General features: G+C 40.0%; 1 protein-coding gene across 17 annotated transcripts in view; it reads right to left on the bottom strand.

Moving 5' to 3' along the window:
• Positions 1-17,815, bottom strand: part of ANAPC1 (anaphase promoting complex subunit 1) — a 71,474-nt gene that overhangs the window by 18,772 nt on the left and 34,887 nt on the right. For 11 of the 17 annotated variants that reach the window (XR_006280518.1, XR_006280521.1, XR_006280522.1 and 8 more), the window contains 14 exons: positions 16,371-16,449; positions 16,223-16,259; positions 16,062-16,132; positions 15,744-15,922; positions 15,290-15,379; positions 12,509-12,735; positions 9,781-9,899; positions 6,678-6,949; positions 4,788-5,022; positions 3,292-3,383; positions 2,116-2,250; positions 1,852-1,934; positions 1,240-1,318; positions 490-564 (listed from right to left, as the gene is read on the bottom strand). Coding sequence is in view for 5 of the 17 variants with exons in the window: in XM_043512393.1 (XP_043368328.1) it covers positions 490-564; positions 1,240-1,318; positions 1,852-1,934; positions 2,116-2,250; positions 3,292-3,383; positions 4,788-5,022; positions 6,678-6,949; positions 9,781-9,899; positions 12,509-12,735; positions 15,290-15,379; positions 15,744-15,922; positions 16,062-16,132; positions 16,223-16,259; positions 16,371-16,449 (1,773 nt within the window). In the remaining 12 variants the exon portion in view is untranslated. The remainder of the gene's footprint in view (positions 1-489; positions 565-1,239; positions 1,319-1,851; positions 1,935-2,115; positions 2,251-3,291; positions 3,384-4,787; positions 5,023-6,677; positions 6,950-9,780; positions 9,900-12,508; positions 12,736-15,289; positions 15,380-15,743; positions 15,923-16,061; positions 16,133-16,222; positions 16,260-16,370; positions 16,450-17,815) is intronic. The other 6 variants (XR_006280523.1, XM_038395125.2, XM_038395128.2 and 3 more) reach the window with 2 other exon arrangements.

Raw genomic sequence — 17,815 nt, 5'->3', positions numbered from 1 at the left:
ATACAAGTGTATCTATATCCATACACACACACACACACACACACACACACACACACACACACACACTTCAATTTTAGCTGTATACAGCAGAACCTCAGTTACAAACACCAGAGTTACGAACTGACCAATTAACCACACACCTCATTTGGAACCGGAAGTACACAATCACGCAGCAGCATAGACGGAAAAAAAGGAATACAGTGCAGTGTTAAACGTAAACTACTTAAAAATAAAGAGAAAGCAGCATTTTTCTTCAGCATAGTAAAGTTTGAAAGCTGTATTAAGTCAACGTTCAGTTGTAAACACTATGGTGTTCGTTACTGAGGTTCTACTGTACCAAAACAAGAACTCTTACACCTCAAAAAAACATTACTTCTTACTGAATATAAGATTTTGTGAAGAGGGAAACAAATAGACATCAAACTCCAATTTTTGTTTTCCAGGGAGATGATGATTAGAGTGACAAACACATTTAGCATAGGGACTTACTTGTGGTACGTTACTATCAACCCACTTCGAATTGGGCAAAATGTCATCCCACAAAATCAAGCATCGAGCAAGTGTCTAAAAAAGTCAAAATGGGGTGGAGAAAAAAATAAAAAGCACAATATTAGTAAATAGCATCGGCAATGGTCTTTTTAACACACTAAATATACCAGAGGTGACAGGACAGAAAAATCACAGTATTGCATAGAGGCCTCTTACCTCCTCTTCTTTTAATCGGCAGATAAGCTCTTTTCTTGAGCAGTCTGAGAAAATTCAAATTCCATTTGGATACAAACGGACAGTGGGATATACTATTTCAATATACCAGCTAGCATATCTTTCATAGGTAAATTTATCTGAAATTGCATTGCAAATATGCAGTAGATGCCAATATCTTACAAATCATATATTGGTATTCAAAATCAGCTGAATTAATCTGGGAAAAGTATAGAAGTTTGCTTAAAACTTGCCATTTTATTTAAAGCTATATAGAAAATATAACAACACTTGAATAATTCCTCTCACTAAAAACAAAAGTCACATGACGTGAAAGTTGTAAACAAAATTATTGTCTGGAAGCAGATAGATTTGCTTTGGGGTGTAAGACTGACATATCCATAACAGATTGTTATGAACAGAGATATTCGAGAATGAGATGTTTCTCAGTTCAGGGTCATATATAGATTTCCAAATACCAATACCATTTCAATACCATTCTAATAAATGGCAAAATGAAACAAAATATAATCCTACCCTCAGCAAAAGAAATTCTGGTTTTACAAAGTCCAGCAAATACATCGTGTCCGGAGCTCGAAGCCAGTCAGCAATAGACCTATTTAAGCACAATTAGGTAAGTTACGTTTGTGTTACGTAATATACTTCAGCAATGTACCAAACTTATTGAATCATATATTGAGTCAATAATTAGCTACTTTATTATTGCTATTATTAGTTGATAGGAGAAGCATGTCTAGTGGTTAAAGCACAAGAGATCTACTTTCAACTCCCCCAACCAGTCGAAGGCAACACGGCCAGCATGATATTAACATCAAATGGGGATGCTACTTGCAAAAGGGTGCTGAGAGATACGTGTTAGTGTTTATAAGCTCTGAGATTGCTGAGTGAAGAGGCCACAGAAGTGCAAAGTGTTATAAAAAAAAACCTGGTATTAGAGAAGATGGGGAAATGGATTATTCTTTTAAAATAATTAGCCCTGAAGAACATAAGGGCTTGGATGAGATGATTACAGATGGTAGGTTTATTTGAAATAAATGTAGAAGACCCAAAGTAAAGTTAAAATTATGCAGAAGTTTAAAAGCTGATTACAAGTTATAACAAATATTAAAGCCATGCTAAAGTCAATACCTGTTATTAGTCTTTAGGTAGATCATAGCTAATGCCAGAGTTGCCCCTGGACAAGTAACATCCACATTTATGGTATCTCCTTCCTGTCAAGATATAACATGTACTTTCAGTCCCGTTCACTACAAAGTTCTGTTTTACTAGTTATAAAAATTCAGAATTCACTTTGTGCATTTGAATACAAACCCGTGGTAATGTATAAGAAATCCCGTAGGCTACAGCTATTTCTGCTTAAATTATCAGCAGTTCTCTAATAACAACAACTACCTTTATCTGATAACTTGGAGACTTGTGTTTCTCTCTGTGCATTCCTGCTTGGAAACGCTTGTGACCTCCAACCATGTACTGATAAAGCTGCTCAGGGACATTGAGGTCAGACATGCCTATCAAGTTACTGCCATGCTGAGAAAAGAGGGACAAACAAAAGAAAGATGAATCAGTCCCTTCATATGTGACTACTAATGAAAAAAAAAAAAGAATTAATTCTGAAGCAACTGGAAGAAATGGGTGAAAAAAATCACAAACACAGCAGTCTAGCTTCCCACCTCCTGCAAAAAATGATTCGTCCTTGCCTCAAATATTAACAACAATCAAATAAACACACAATGTTAACTATCCATCTAATTACAGGTTTCAGAGTAGCAGCCGTGTTAGTCTGTATTCGCAAAAAGAAAAGGAGTACTTGTGGCACCTTAGAGACTAACAAATTTATTAGAGCATAAGCTTTCGTGAGCTACAGCTCACTTCATCGGATGCATCCGAATGAATGCATCCGATGAAGTGAGCTGTAGCTCACGAAAGCTTATGCTCTAATAAATTTGTTAGTCTCTAAGGTGCCACAAGTACTCCTTTTCTTTTTATCCATCTAATTGTGGGTCCTGACAATCTGTAACACCACTACATATAGATAAATGTAGTCTGTTTGCAAATTGTCTCTAATTTCTACTAACAATTCTTAGCTGCAGACACAGTAGTTTGAGAGAATCCGAAATGTGAACTGTGTGGTTAGTTACTATTGGACACAAAGTCATGTGGGTCTTGTTTAGAGCAGTATAACAGAATTAGGATTTCAATTGAAAAACATTTACAAATACAATGTTTGCTGTTGAGGATTATTCTCTAATATTTATTTTCAATTAATTGTTTCTATCAACATTCCTGACAATAAACCCGTTTCCTAAAATATCTGCATAAAGTGAACACTGAGGGGGCAGGAGCACAGCCAAGCTTCATTTAATTTTTATTTTTTATTTGATCAAATATATGTGAGGTATTGGCCCAACTATTATGCAGTAAATTTGAATGGTGTCAGTCTCTCATCAATTACATTGATAACATTATTCTATTTATTTTATCTTTGCTTCATAACTTGCCAATTAAATCAGTTTTACCATTTTATTTCTACTACCTGCAGTTTTACAACAGAAGGAAGACTGGACTTACTCCCAAGCAGACCATGCCCAATGCTAAACCAGCTGCTAGAGAATAGGATTCTCTGTCAGTGCAGTACTCCATTTCAGGACCTGGGGGACGTCCTTTGTAAAACAGAAACAGCATGAAATTAACCTTCTACAATTCTAACCAAACTAACCATTTTGGGATATTACATTTCTAGTAAAGTGAAAGCAAAATTCAGACCAGTATATTTTACTCAAGTAGATCAGGAAAATTCTATCAATGGAATTAGAGACAATAACTTCTTAACCACTTGGATTGTCTACAGCCAGCTGAAAGGACTCTCCAAATGCAGCACATATGTTAAATAACATGGAGGAAATCTGAGCTTGTATGCAAATGATCATAGTACAGAAGCACACATTGGCAAGGTCTGGACCTAACCACATGTGGGAAGCACATTTCAAAGATGTGTTCTCAGAAAAGATTGTGTATATTTCTCTACTCCGGTTTGTGAAGTGTAAAGACACCTCACACCCCAAGCTTGCTCACAACTCTAACAAGCCTACATTTTATATATATTGTAGCAGCACATTCTGCCTAAAATAACACCCCTTCACAACAGAAAACAAATGTGTTTGAATCAACTGATGGGTACTGAGGGTATTAAATAGCCAGAGCTATAGTTTGAAGATGAAAGTGTTATTCTTAAAAGTACCCATTTCTAGGTTTGAAATAAACCGTGTTGTCTCTTTTAAACTATTTAGACACACACACACCCCCCACGTTTAAAGCTTACCTGTAAAACAAAAAGCAGAACCACTTATGCACAGAAAGAGAAAGCAAGTTATAAGTGACATTCAACACAGAAATCTAATCATTTACCATTAAAAAAAAAGAGTGAGTTTCTCAAAGTCTGCTGCCATAGAAGGCCTAAAATGATGCATTTGGGGCCATAACAAACACCAGAAAAAGCAATTGGTACATGATCACTAACCAGAGGGCCTCAGAATAGCCAGCAGGAACAGCTCTTGTAGGAACTAAAAAATTTTTTTCTAAACATACATTTCAATGATTTCTGCACAAACTGGCAAGCGAGGAGACACACACACACACAACACGTTTCTCTGTTTAACTCCAAATGGATTTGTACTTGGAAGGTCATCTTTAAGCTTGACTGAAAGGCGACGGAAGAGACATTTTATAATATGTTTTACCATCTACTCACCTTTAGATTAATAATGGTGGAATTCACCAAATATATTTAATAAATAATTTTTCTGCTATTCAACCGGCCCCAATAGTAAATTACTTTGAAATAGACAATGACAATATGTTACAATTGAATACAGTACAGAACAGACAGCTTACAACTGTTTTGTTTCTTTAAACTGCATGGGCCATGGACTGGGAGAGAAGAGCAGAGCATGGGTGCATAGGTATTTTTCATGTGAACTAGTTGGGTGTAAGTACATTTTTCAAGTCATGCAAATGTCATGTAAACATACACAGGCCCCACACAACCTCTAATTGTAGTGGTTTACCTATTTCAGCTAGCAGAACCTCTGCCGTGTGCCTGTGAGCCGTTCCTTGATATACCAGGCCGATTCCTATCACAGCCGCCACCTGTACGTTATGAGGGACGTCCAGCTCTGTTGAAGTTGGTGGTAAGAGAGCAGGTATGTGGATGCTAAGGAGCCGCGTAATAGCCATATCCATTGTGCCTAGCTTGGCAGCAGAAACACCAAGCAGCAGCCCAATACTTGTCATCTCATGGCCCTGAAATGGGGAACAAAGACAGTGATGAAAGAGCACTGAGAACCTTAACCATAAGTGTGCTCATCTCAGCTGAAATCAAAGTCTTAAGTTCACACACTCGCAGTAATATATGAAGGGACAAGGAGACTATCATTTCTATGTAGTTTTGATGAGCTGTGGTTACACACATTCTCTTGGGTTGCCCCCTCACTGATGGCTAAATGAGTAAAATTCTCTTCTGAGTTTACAAATCACATTACAGATTGAAATCTCCTTCAATATATCAAAGTAAAATCCTTTCGTAAATCAAATATTAAACATTGTTAGATTGATATTTTTGGCTCCAAGTTCTATCATGGCATTGTTTTTAAAAATAAATACCCTTGGTTCCCAGGTTAGCTGACTGGATATTTATACTACGAATTAGAGCAGCCCTGCACTGGAAAACATTACTCTAAAGCAGTGTTTTTTCCCGGGGGGTCTGCAGGCTATGTCTAAGATTTCCAAAGGGGTCTGCACCTCCATTCAAAATTATTTAGGGGTCCACAAATGAAAACCACTGCTCTAAAGGTTTCTGACAAAGAACCAAGCCTTCCATTTATCATCGTCATCATCTTGATCTAGGTGAGTCTAATCACATTTTTACTACTTTTTTAATCTAAGGCTGGGTTAAGGAATACATTTGATTCTCTATACACTTTCATAGTTACTCAAGAAAACATTGGGCACTTAGCTATCAGACACGCTCTAGGTGTGTTACATAAAAGAGAAGCATAAAACCACAATGTCTCATTCTGAAGGCTTTCTGAAATAAAAATAATCTTAACAGGCACTAATTTTATGGTCTTAAATCCAAGAGGAATGTTATTCCGTACCTAACAATGCAAAAGCGAAGATCAGCAATAGGAGCCACTCCATTAGGAATGGCCAGAACCAGCCCAAGATAATCCCACGTCATACCCATCTGATCACCTAGGCAATGCAGAAGAACCCAGCAATCCACAGCGTTTAATGCTGCCCATAACTTACGCATGGGGTAGCACAGGCCTCCACTGGTCATTGTGGTAAGCCAATCGTCATGACCGAACAGCTCGCTCGGTACTATGCCCACCTTGAAACTAGATTAAAATATATGCCAATCGTTGTTGGTGTTCCTACAGCTGTCTCACTGTCATCTGAGCCAAAGAGAAAAGGCTAGGCCCCTTTCCATGGCTACATAGGACAGCCAGGACGTTCCAAGAGCACAAATATGTATGTCCCATACAGTGAAGTGAAATTGGACCTGTTTGTTCCTATATAGAGAACAGAGGCAGCTTTTGTCATTTGTATTTCAAGGACAGAACTGTTGGAACTAGGCTGGGGAAAAGCAAGCTCCTAAAGTATATGGCTGACAAGGGTTTCCTCCGACAAAGGAAGCCTATAGAGACAACCCAGTGCTCCAGATAATTCATTATTAAAATGATGTGCATTTGTCACAGGAGATAAAGGGATAACAGTTATGGTACAGTGGTGAAGGTCTGAGACAGCCAAACAACTGTGCCAGCAATTAGCAGGATGAGTGATGAAAGCACTGGCCATTCCCTCACACTAAGAAATTCTCAGCCAAATATTTTAAAAGAAAAAAAAACAAACCAAAAAAGTCACTTCCCCCTCTTCCTTTTGAATGAAGGTCTCACCTTGGTCAAGTAGTCGTGTATGTTGAGTGTGGCAAGCTTTGTGAGGTGTCCGTTCAGACCCAGTGCCATGAGGAAGCCGGCGTATTCATTGGCGAGTTCTGCAGTTTTGGGTTTGTTATAGACAATCCAAGCTGAATCTATCTGGGAAGCAGGTGCTATCTTCAGCCCAGCAGCCACTCCGTTGTGAAAACTGGCCCAGCATGCCATATTTGGAGGGACATCAATGTTCCCACTATTAAGGTCCACAGTAGTGTTCCTAGGTGGAGCACGGCCTGCCCAGAAGAGAATCGTTACAAAACATGTGATGACGAAAGTTAGCTCACGTTTAAATTGGCTTTGCTTAGCAGAGTCCTCATCAGCTGTCAGAGAAAAAACGTGATGCTAAGCTCTGTGTCACCAATTAATGTGCATCAGAAATTGCTCTCACAGTGAGCACCTCACATTTAAGAGTTACTGTACCTGAAAAACTATGGTAGCAACATAGTAAAAAATGCTCATTGTGAAGACAAGGCCATGCGTGTCAAGAGATTTGTTAGGGTACCGCAGCATGGTACAGCAGATAAAGCAATGAACTGGGAGTCAGAGTGCCTAAGACCTAATCCTGGCTTTGACATTGCCCTGCTCTGTGACATTGGGCAAGTCATTTCACCTCTTCTGTTCTTCCAATATGCCTGTCATAATGTTTCAGAGCACCATGGCATCTTGATGCTTCCGTTCCCCATCAGTAATAAGGAGATTAATGATATTTAGCTTCCTTTGCAAAGCTCTTTGAGATCTAAGGATGAAAAGTGTAATAAAAGCCAAGTATTGCCACAGTTTCATCCTTGACAGAAACTACCACAACTGTCAGTTATTCAGGAATCATGAAAACATAACTGTACCTGGGAGTAAGTGATCAACTAAAAACCTAGGCTTCATCGAGAAAACACTAGTCAGCCTGGAAACGCTGCCTTTCTTACTCAAAACAATAACATCTGCTTCTGGATAAATATTTACTGTACCGAACTTCCAAAAAAGCATAGTAACCTGGTAAGTGTGCATGGACACACAAAGACCTCACTGTTATTTTATTTCAATTAAATTAAAAGGTTCTTCATGATACAGAGGCAAGAAAACTAAAGACAGCCGTTACCTCTGAGACTTGCAAAAAATGTGACCACAACACAACTAAAAATTGTTATAAGCCCAATATTTCAATCTGGAAAAGAAATCTGAACATTCAGTGGGAGTGGATATTGTCAGTTGCTGGACCTAATATATAAAGAGCTAGAAGAACTAATAACCTCAGTTGGAACAATTTTTTAAAAAGATCAGTCACAAAATTCTGCAGGTACAATGCCTGCATCGTTAATGATAATGCAGAGTTAAAAATATCTGATTTGCAGATACTTAATGTTCACTCTTCTTGTCTTTTTTCCATAATGCTAATTAGAGGGTGCAAAAATTCCTCAAATTCAATTAGACATTAAACCAAAAGTTGAGAGTCTTTTGTTTCCCCAATAGGGGACAGGTTAAAGAGTGCCTAGGTGATGTAGGAGCCTAAATACCATTGGGGACAAAAAAAAAAAAAAAATCAACAGGACTTCAGCTCCTAAGTTACCGAGACACTTTTGAAAGTTTTACCACAGTTAGGCCCCTTTCCCAATCAGTGACTTCATCGGCAGAACCCTGCACCCACCTGGCGTCATTTGCAGGATAAAGGACCTTAGTGGTAAGAGACCATCTTTGGTCCCTGTTGTAGGATATTTAAATGAATGATATACAGCATCAGGATGAAATCCTGGCCCTTCTGCTGCCAGTGGCAAAACTACAATTGATTTCACTGCGGCCAGGATTTCACCCTCCAAATGTTAAAGCACAAACCATATTCAGAGGTCTCCAAACTCACTGAATTTGTTTTAGGATGCTTGGATTAGAAGGTAGAATAATTCTCCATCTGGCGGCAGTTCCCTTATTTTATTGATCAGCTGGGGATTTTGGAACACTATATATCTTCTGCTTTATTAACAATAATGCATAGCTGCAGTTAACAAAACACAATAATCTGCTTTAAGGTCTGTCCAATCCTGCCAACATTGCTAAGCATAGAGCTTACTACCATAACCAGGTCTACTGACTTCATATTGGACCTTGGAAAAGCTGAGACATGCTGCATTATCTGGCGATGATGAAAAAGACACAAAGCCAAACAATATTAATTCCGCAAGGGCTGGTTTGTGCTTCTGGTTGGAATGTTACAATGCAAAGTGAAATATATATCCAGTGCACAGTGTCAGCTTTTACTTTGTAGTTGGCAAATTACCATCTGAGCAGATTTTACATCTTATCTAGCATTTCAATCTATTTGTAATTGGTGAGAACTACTGTGTGTAGAATTGTTACTTATGATCCATTTCAAGAATCTTTACACGTAATTATTTTACTCATAACCTATATTTTTAATTGCAACTTTATTTTGTTTTTCTAAATGATAGTTTCGTGTCTGCCACTTAATCAAGAACACCACTAAGTGAAACTGCCTGGCCTATCTGGAAACACCAATGTGTTAAAAGTCTGGTGAGGAGAACTCAAGAGCATACAGTGGAAGTATAGTAAGCTCAAGAATTCCCCCCCACAGCAGAGAATATTGTTCAGTAATTGCCGAAGTCTATTAGAAACATACCTTACAAGGCATATAAAATGCTTCCTGGAGCAGTCATAGCAACTACTCCTCCTCCTAACTTTGAATTTGTTTTCTACACATTCATCCTGTAGTTTAAACCTGGTTTAGTACGCACATCAGACCCTGCTTAAAGTGGACACTGCACATAATGAAGACAATTGGGAGCACCTAAATGAGAGTAAAGGACTAAAAACAAATTTTTCCTTCGAGCTCCAATTTTGCTCAAGTACCAGCAGCTCTTAAAGACATTAAGTCCCAACTCTGCAGAGACGTATGCCCATGCTTCACTGGACACAGTGAGCAGTGCCACTGACTATAACGGCACTACCGAAGCACGTCTTGCGGGCTCAAGGCATTCTGTGGCTAGCAAGCCTAGGTCATTTTGGCTTTTATCGTTTTTAAATCAAGGAAGTCAAATCATGGGGAAAATGCTGAACATACCCGTTAGATTCAGTTTAGGAATAGGCAATGGTTCCGTTGGCACTGGATGATATGAGAAGAGTGTAAACATTCCTCGGCCTAAGGGGAGCGCCATAGTCCGTTGACACAACTGTAATAACCTATAAAGGGAATCAAAGACAGAAAACAAAACAAAAAAATGCTTACCATAACCATATTCACAACATAGGATATAGGCGGATACCAGTCATAAATGGTATGATGGGACAATCCTCTCTCAGAATGAGAGTAAATAGCTCTTTTGCCAAGCCAATATTATAAACACAAACCTAATCAGAAGAAGAGGGCTAACTTAAGAAATCTATAAAAGGGTATTGCTTTGTTAAGTGGCTGTTCAAGGGTTGGTTTGTCCCCAGAGAGTCCTTAAAGAATTAGCTTTAATTATTCTTATTCTTCTTATTTAATAATTAATAATTACTTATTATTTAAGTATTACCACAGTGCCTAGTAGCCTCCACCATGGCCCAGGAGCTGCACAGAAAGAGAACAGAGACTGTGCTCGTTCCCAAAGAACTTACCATCTAATAAATACTTCAGTTGAAATCATGTTGGGACGTATATAACGAGCCCACAGCTTTATAAGGAAAATTCTATCTACAAATCATCAGCCATATCAGAAAACGCAGATAAAGAAACTATATAGAAGGTGGCAAACCCAAAAGATTGCCACGTACCGTCCTGCTATGACTAGCGATAGCATCACGTTACAGCTCTTATGTAACATGAATCATAACATTCAAAGACTGTCGACCATATTTCTCTTCTACAGAAGCAAAGTTCTGATTTACTCAGAAGACAACGCTCTTGAGGCTCATTAGATCACTCAGCTTTTTAAGTCGGGCAATATTTCACTATGTTCCTTTAACTTCCTATTTTTGCAGGGTGTTTTAGCAATTAATGATGCTCTGAAGATAAATGTCTTTGGAGCAGCAAATAAATTACTCTCCTAAAATAAGATCAATAGACAGACAACTATCAAAACTGAGGTGAAAAACCTGTTGGAAGGTTTGACAACCATGTAGCAATCCCACAGCATGGGTGAGAGGAAAGATTCAATTTGCCACATTTCAGACACTAGCTGACTCAGCAAATCAGTGTTCTGTGGCTTTTTGGAGCTCAGGATATGCAGAAGAGGATTAACTGGTTAACCAGCAGCAGCCTAAGATCCAATTAAATCCACAGTACACATCTGAACCAATCTAGGTCCATATGCTATTTCCTATAGGACAATATTCCCCCCTACCCCACATTACTTCTGTGGACAAGTGGATCCTGACTGAAGGGATGCAGAAGGTAGGAAGTTCTGCTTCTGTTCCTCATTCCCTGGGGTCCCACAAATGCTTCTCTGCAAAGGCAGATCTCCAGTTTCATAGGGGATGGCTTTGGAGGGATGGAGCCAAGGAGCAGCTACTCCCCCTGTGAACCTGTTCTTATCTGCGGATGTTACTGCTGCTTCAAGCAACATGAACACGTGGTGCCCCACTCTGAGGCTCATATTGTCCTGGGTTTGAGGGAGGGGGAAAAGAAGTCAGCCAATGGCAGCAAAGCAAATAGCGGGCAAGCAGACTGACTGTATGCAAGAAGTGTGGTGCCTATGTAGACCCCTTGAGCCCCGGCATATCTCTCATCCTCTGCTGGCTTTGAGAGTGGTATCGCCTGCCTGTTTCATAAGGGGCACAAGCTTCCCCTCCATGGGAACACAGAGCAGGAAGCTCCATGGGCCAAAGTTCAGATGCCTGCCCTCTCTGCAGAAAGTGCTCATGGAGAAGAGAATTTGGTGGGGTCTCTCTTGCCAGTTCATGCTTCAGACAGTCCTGAGCTTCTGAGACACTGCCTTGCAGCGTGTCAGGTCCGTACATGTCATGCCAGAGGAGCTGAAGGCTACCTGACAGATAGTCTCTATTTAACCTCAGAGCCTGATTGACCATGTTTCTTTCCAGCAGGTCTTTCCGGCATGGGCACTTTTGACATTTACTTCCTCTGACGTGGATAGGATTCTATAAACTGCTTTGAGAATAGAACTATCCAATTTCAACGTGGTCTAGTCCCACAACCTTTCTTACACTCTATGCTTGAGTCTCTGGAGCACGGCAGATGGACTCACTGCAGTGTTTATGCACACTAAAGTTCAGAGTCCTTGATTGTGGAATACAGAACTTCTTGTGTGAACTGTTCACACAAAGGCTCCTCTGTCATTGTACTGCATTTACTGCTGTCCGGTTAGTTATTAACGATGGTAAGATATACTGTTGTACGTGATTACACTCATTTAAATCTAAGCCACTAAAAACATTTGCATGGTGTGTCCTACTATACTACCCAATCACAGAGTCACCATGTTAATAGGGCACACATATGCTATCCCCTAGCCCTTCCTACTCCGTAGAAGTGCTTCATTCTCACAACAGAAGCCACAGCATTCTAGAATCTGTCCCAAAATGCCCTCGTAGGATACCATGTCTATTCAGAGAAGTAAAATGGAGGAAAACGTAACTTGAAGGACTATGTCTTCCAATCTACAATGATTTTTTTTTCCCTCCAAACGCACCATACAGTTCAGAAGCTCAACATGTAAAATATAAATGGGAATTTTCATGACACATTTTATTACAGAAACACTCCACAGAGGCATTTCAAATGTTGAGACTTACAAAAATTCCCACCTAAACGAGACGTTAATGAACAGCTGCTAGAAACAGGGAGAGTTTACCGGTTTTCTTTTTCTTCTATGTATTCATGGTCACTGACTTCTGGCATCTGTACTACACTGACACGTACAGGATGGGCACTTTGAAGGAGTCTGCGCACCTCTTGCACTCTCAAATCCTCACTCCATATTAGGGACATCACTTCCTGGTTCATATCATTCATACCATCATCATCTTCTTCTGCCTCAGCTCCTGAAGGCACATCAGACGATAACACCTGGGCAACAGACTAATTGAGAGGGGAAAAAAAAAAAAGGAAGAGGGAGGGAATAATTTCTAAAAAGGCAGATTTCAAACATCTAGCTTTATTAAGCCAACCACACACTAGCACTTTAACGTGAATGTTTGAGGTGTCGCTGTCACCTGCAGCGAGGGTGCTCTGAGAATGGAATTCACAGAGATCCCTGAGACTTCCCGATTGGGAATCAACTACAGTCATCCACACAGGCAGGATAAACAACTCCCAAAGATGAGAGAAAATGGTTTCTTTGGCTTCCAAGGTGAAGCAAAGGAAGTTTAATGACTAACTCCTAGAGCAAATTGACAAGTAAGGGAGTATGGGGGAGAGAGGTGTGAGTAGCTGACTGTCAAAGCATTGCAATCTATCTTCCCAAATGAGCTCTTACTGCAGATGTGGTAGATCCTTTCGATCTTTCCCTAAATCCATCCCCACCCAATTCCCACACACAGAGCTATTAAAGAAGCACATGTAGTTGTCCTGCAAGTTGTTTATTCCCCAAGCTCAGAAATAGAAAACAGAGACCTGGACCAATTTTTAAAAAAAAAAAAAAAACATAGGAGCCAAAAGTTAGGTGTCTATAGCTTGGTTCCTCAGCAAGTGGCCTGTCTTTCAGAAGTGCTGGGGACACACTGATTTTGGGCCTATGGAATCACAGAAATGTAGGGCTGGGAGGGACCTCAAGAGATCTTCTAGCCCACCCCCCATGCTGAGGCAGGACCAAGTATACCTAGACTATATGCTCAAGTGTATTCCTATTCAAGCACATGCTTAAGAGCTATCCTGCATAGGAATGTTTTCCTGAAAGAGGGCCTTCATTGGGAGCTGAAGGTGCTCAGCACTTCTGAAAATCAGGCCATTTATTCAGGAGCCTAACTTTAGGTACCCATATTTTAAATGTTAGCTCCCGTGGCATTTAATTCCATTGTTCATTAGCATCTAGGTAGTTGGTTACATTTTTCCAAGCTCCTCCTCTAGGTTTCCCCTCACCGTGGTATCAAAGTGCCTTCAGAGTTCACGCACCAGTACCACCATATGCCTCAGAAATACAGACATTCCAGACATTCAAGCTCAATCGTTTTCTTGAAAACTTTGTCAAATTCTCATTTGAGTCTAGCTGTCTCCTGTTAGTCTCTAGGTGTCCACAGTTTAGCAGCATGGGCAGGCTCAACTTAAAAATAAACCCAAGCACAAGAATTACTGGGACCACGTAGCACAGGACGGGAATGTACTGATGGAGCAGTATAGTTCAGCTTGCTCAGCACTTGCCTATACCATGCTTGGTTCAAACCAAGCTCTCACTTTCATGAGCACTAAATTAACTTAAATTGTTTAAAAAAAAAAAAAAAAAAAAAAGTTCTGCAGAGGCTCTTTGCAGACCAGAAATTCTGACAAGTTCCTCACAGCCTGAAAAAATGATTTGGAAAGCATACTTCCCTTTCTCCTCTAGCTTCTGCTGTACAGAATCTGATTTAATAAATAAAGAGGTAACTAAAAAGATAAGTAGTGCAGTGTGATATAATCTAGGGGCAAACAAAACAAGAGAACCTCTAATGCAGTGCTTCTCCCTGCCCAAGTACACTAAAATGTTGTATGATACATTAAATATCAGAAAGGGTGTTTATCCATCACAGGATCTCTCTCAGTTCCCAGCATATGGCAATATGAGTAAAAATGCTGTTGATGAATGAAAAACAATTTATTTTGATCAAAAATGTGAATATCTACTAGCACCACCCATCTAGCCAGTGCCTGCTTTCAAACAGGAAACTCCACCCTGCCCTTCTGAAAGAGGGGAAACAATTTGGCTTTTGTAGAATATTTTATCCTTTTAAGGTAACATTTATTACAATACCTCAAATAAGTCAAGTGACAAAAGTCAGATAAGATATCATTTGGGGCACAGTTACAAAAATCTCACTTGGGGTGAAAAGGTCACTGGTAAGAGCTAAAATGAATCTTTAATGAATGGTGGCTAAGGTGATTTAGGTTTGTTAGTTTGCTTAATTTCATTCAGAAGAAAAAACTGTAATTTAGATTTTTTTTTTTGATATGCTGTTATGAGACACCTGGGTAAAACCCAAAGCTGCTTAAGAACATTCTAAAAACCCAAGACAGCACTAAATACTTAGTGAGGAAGGATCTTTGCCAGACTGTGCAGAGAGCAGGAGCTCTTTCTTCCTGGCCTCTTGGAACAATGCACACTGCCATTAAGCAGTTTCATGCAGGCCACTGACAAACTCTCACCCTATCAAGTAGTGTTTTGGCTTGGTACAAAGGCCTCGAAAGAATGCTCAAAGGGACTGTCAACATGTGAGCCGCTGATGATTCCAGCTATCAGATGAGTGTGTTTTTTTTAAAAAAGGAATTACTCAAAAATGCTCTAGGACTCACAGAATAGAAACATCCTTAAGGGGGAAAGAAGAAAAATATGTAGGAAAAAAAAACAAAAAACCTGTGTGCTTTTGAAAGTTGTCACATTTCCCACAATGGACAGGAAGAGTACACTCATGTCAAGCCAAACGAGTGTCATACTAGGAAATACCTGCTTTCCTTTCCTCTGGTGTAACTTTTGTTGCCACATGCTAAGGGCAGAACACTGAAACTTCTCACTGTTCTCTGAAAGTCGTATCTTCTTTGGAATGCAGATACAGTTATAGAGGAAACCATGTCAAGATTTGTACTTAAAGGATTAAAACCCATCTGTTTTACACTCTAACAATTCAATTTAGTCTGCATATTTAAACAGACTTACTCTTCTGGCACCAGACAGTGTTTTTCTGTTCAAAACCTTGAATGTTTGTAAACCATATGCCGCTCTGGCTCACTGACCTGGAGTCCTACATACCATATCTCCCACACAAATGAGCTGTTTTGGCCAGCTATGAAGTCAAGAGATCCTAGCTCAACTTTTTAAGCATTTAAGCACTCCCAGCTGAGCATTCAATATGATATTGATATCTGCCTTTCTGAAATCCCACTTTTATGTTGATACTCACAGATTTACCCTTTGCCAGGTTCCCTTCACATGCCTGTTTGGAAAGATCTTGACGACCAATCAAGAGACAAACAGCTTCTGGCCAATCAGAGGCAGGCTGCTCTCGGCAGTGATATACAGCATCTCTGATAGGAAGCGCAACCCCAAAGGGGAGAGACTCCAAATCTCTTAAGGTGAAACCTTAAAATTAGAAAGCAAAAACCTTTCAAGGGTTTTAAAAAAATGAATATTTCTAAAGCCCAGCCAAAGCGACTGCTCAAACATAAGACCATTACATAAGGTTATCGTAAGTTTGCAAAATAGTAGAAGCTTTCCTTACCCACACTAGTCATCCAGATAACCAGCTTTTCAGCTAGGTTGGAAACAGATGTGCTGTGTCTGAAACTATATCTACAAAACAATGGGAAAGCAGACCGCAAGTGAATCAGAAACATAGCAGTATCGGAGTGCAAATTCATAATGTATCAACATTAAATTTACCGATCATCATCTTGTTCTGTCTGCTGCTTTCGTTGCCCTAAAATGGAAAAAGAAGATATCTTTTTGCCAGGTGAATGCAGGAACAATGTGAACTAGTGTCTACGAGTATATTCTCATATCACCAGAATGCCTATTACAGCCCACTTACCTGAAGTTATCCGAAACAAATAATGTGATGCTTCATTTGAAACAGCACTCTCATCACCAAGTATGTACAGTGCAACACTCTGCATATGAGAAAGAAATTTTACATTACTATATAAATTGCTAATTAAATTACCAATAACTATCCATTTAAGACAGCAGAAAGAAATATATTGCAAGTGATGACTTAAACAGGCTCTAAGCTCATTGTGAAGACATCAGTAGAGACTCCTTAATTGAGAGTACATTGAAATTTGCACTTGGAGGACTAAAAACTTTTTGTTTTACATTTTAATGATTAGTATTAGTCTCCAAATTTGGCATAAGAACTCTCACAAAGACAAACTAAATTTTCCGTACAATCTTTTCAAAGAAATACTTATTTAAAATGCTCCCACCTTGCGTTTCCCACATTTCATTGGGTTCCTCTAGCTAAATCACATTTTCCACAAACACCAAACTTCTCTCTCACACAAATACACCCCCGGATAGCATTTCAGTCACAGGCCACTTTGTAAATGCTCTACAGAAACAAAGCTATTTTTCAGTTCACACGAACCTCACTGAGTTTCACCACTGGGGTTAGCCAGTGGAACTGCCCTGATCTACCAGCCACTTCCACTTTCAGACACTGCCAGCCTAGCTGACTCACAGGAGGCAAAATTTCATCTGAAAAGAATATTTGAATTTCCATTTTTCATCGCAAGTTTCCGAGCAGCTGTATGCCTGACTCATCCACAAGGGTCCGCACATGCTCCTGGAGTGGCAGGGAGCCAGGCTAGGCAGAAGGGAACATGGAGCTGGGCTCTGGAGAGATAGTGGGGTGCATACAGTGATGCGAGGGGCAGGCAGGCACAGAGTAGGGCTTATGCAGACAGGGTTTACTATACGCAAGGATGCTTGCAGGCAGGGAGCTCTTTGCACCAGGGTATCAGCACTTGAATGGCTCCTTTGGTGCTGCTGCCTCAGCTTCTCTACGCTGAAGCCAAGGAGAGAAGTCAACTCTGACGAGCTAACCGGGTTGATGAGAGCACGGCTTCTTTCCAATTAACCAACCACAGGCAGGTTGCCTGAGCAGAGCCCCTATTCCCTACACTTGTCCTCCATAACCAGCTCAAGTTCCGCATCTCTGTTCACCATCCTATACACCTCTATGGCCCTAGGCCCCACACAGATTTTCCCACGAGGGAGAGGGCCGAGGGTCATCAGGAGGGCACAAAGGATAACACTGAGAACTAGCTATGCAAGTAATTATAAATGTTCATATGTATTCGCTAAAAAGCTGGGAAATTCCTCACAAGCCAAACTTTGTTAACTTTGAGTTACATTGCTCATCTGTTTAGCCCACCAGCACAAACAGTAAAAAGCAAGGACAAAAACAGGTAAGCCAGGCAGCACTCCACCTACACTGCACTCATCAGTTCTCCTACTCAAACCATTCTCTTCCAC

This window comes from Dermochelys coriacea, chromosome 3 (genome assembly GCF_009764565.3).
Source record: "Dermochelys coriacea isolate rDerCor1 chromosome 3, rDerCor1.pri.v4, whole genome shotgun sequence".
In the NCBI taxonomy this organism is placed as follows: domain Eukaryota; kingdom Metazoa; phylum Chordata; order Testudines; family Dermochelyidae; genus Dermochelys; species Dermochelys coriacea.
Note: the sequence above shows the minus strand (reverse complement) of the source record. Positions and strands in the feature narration are given on the sequence as shown.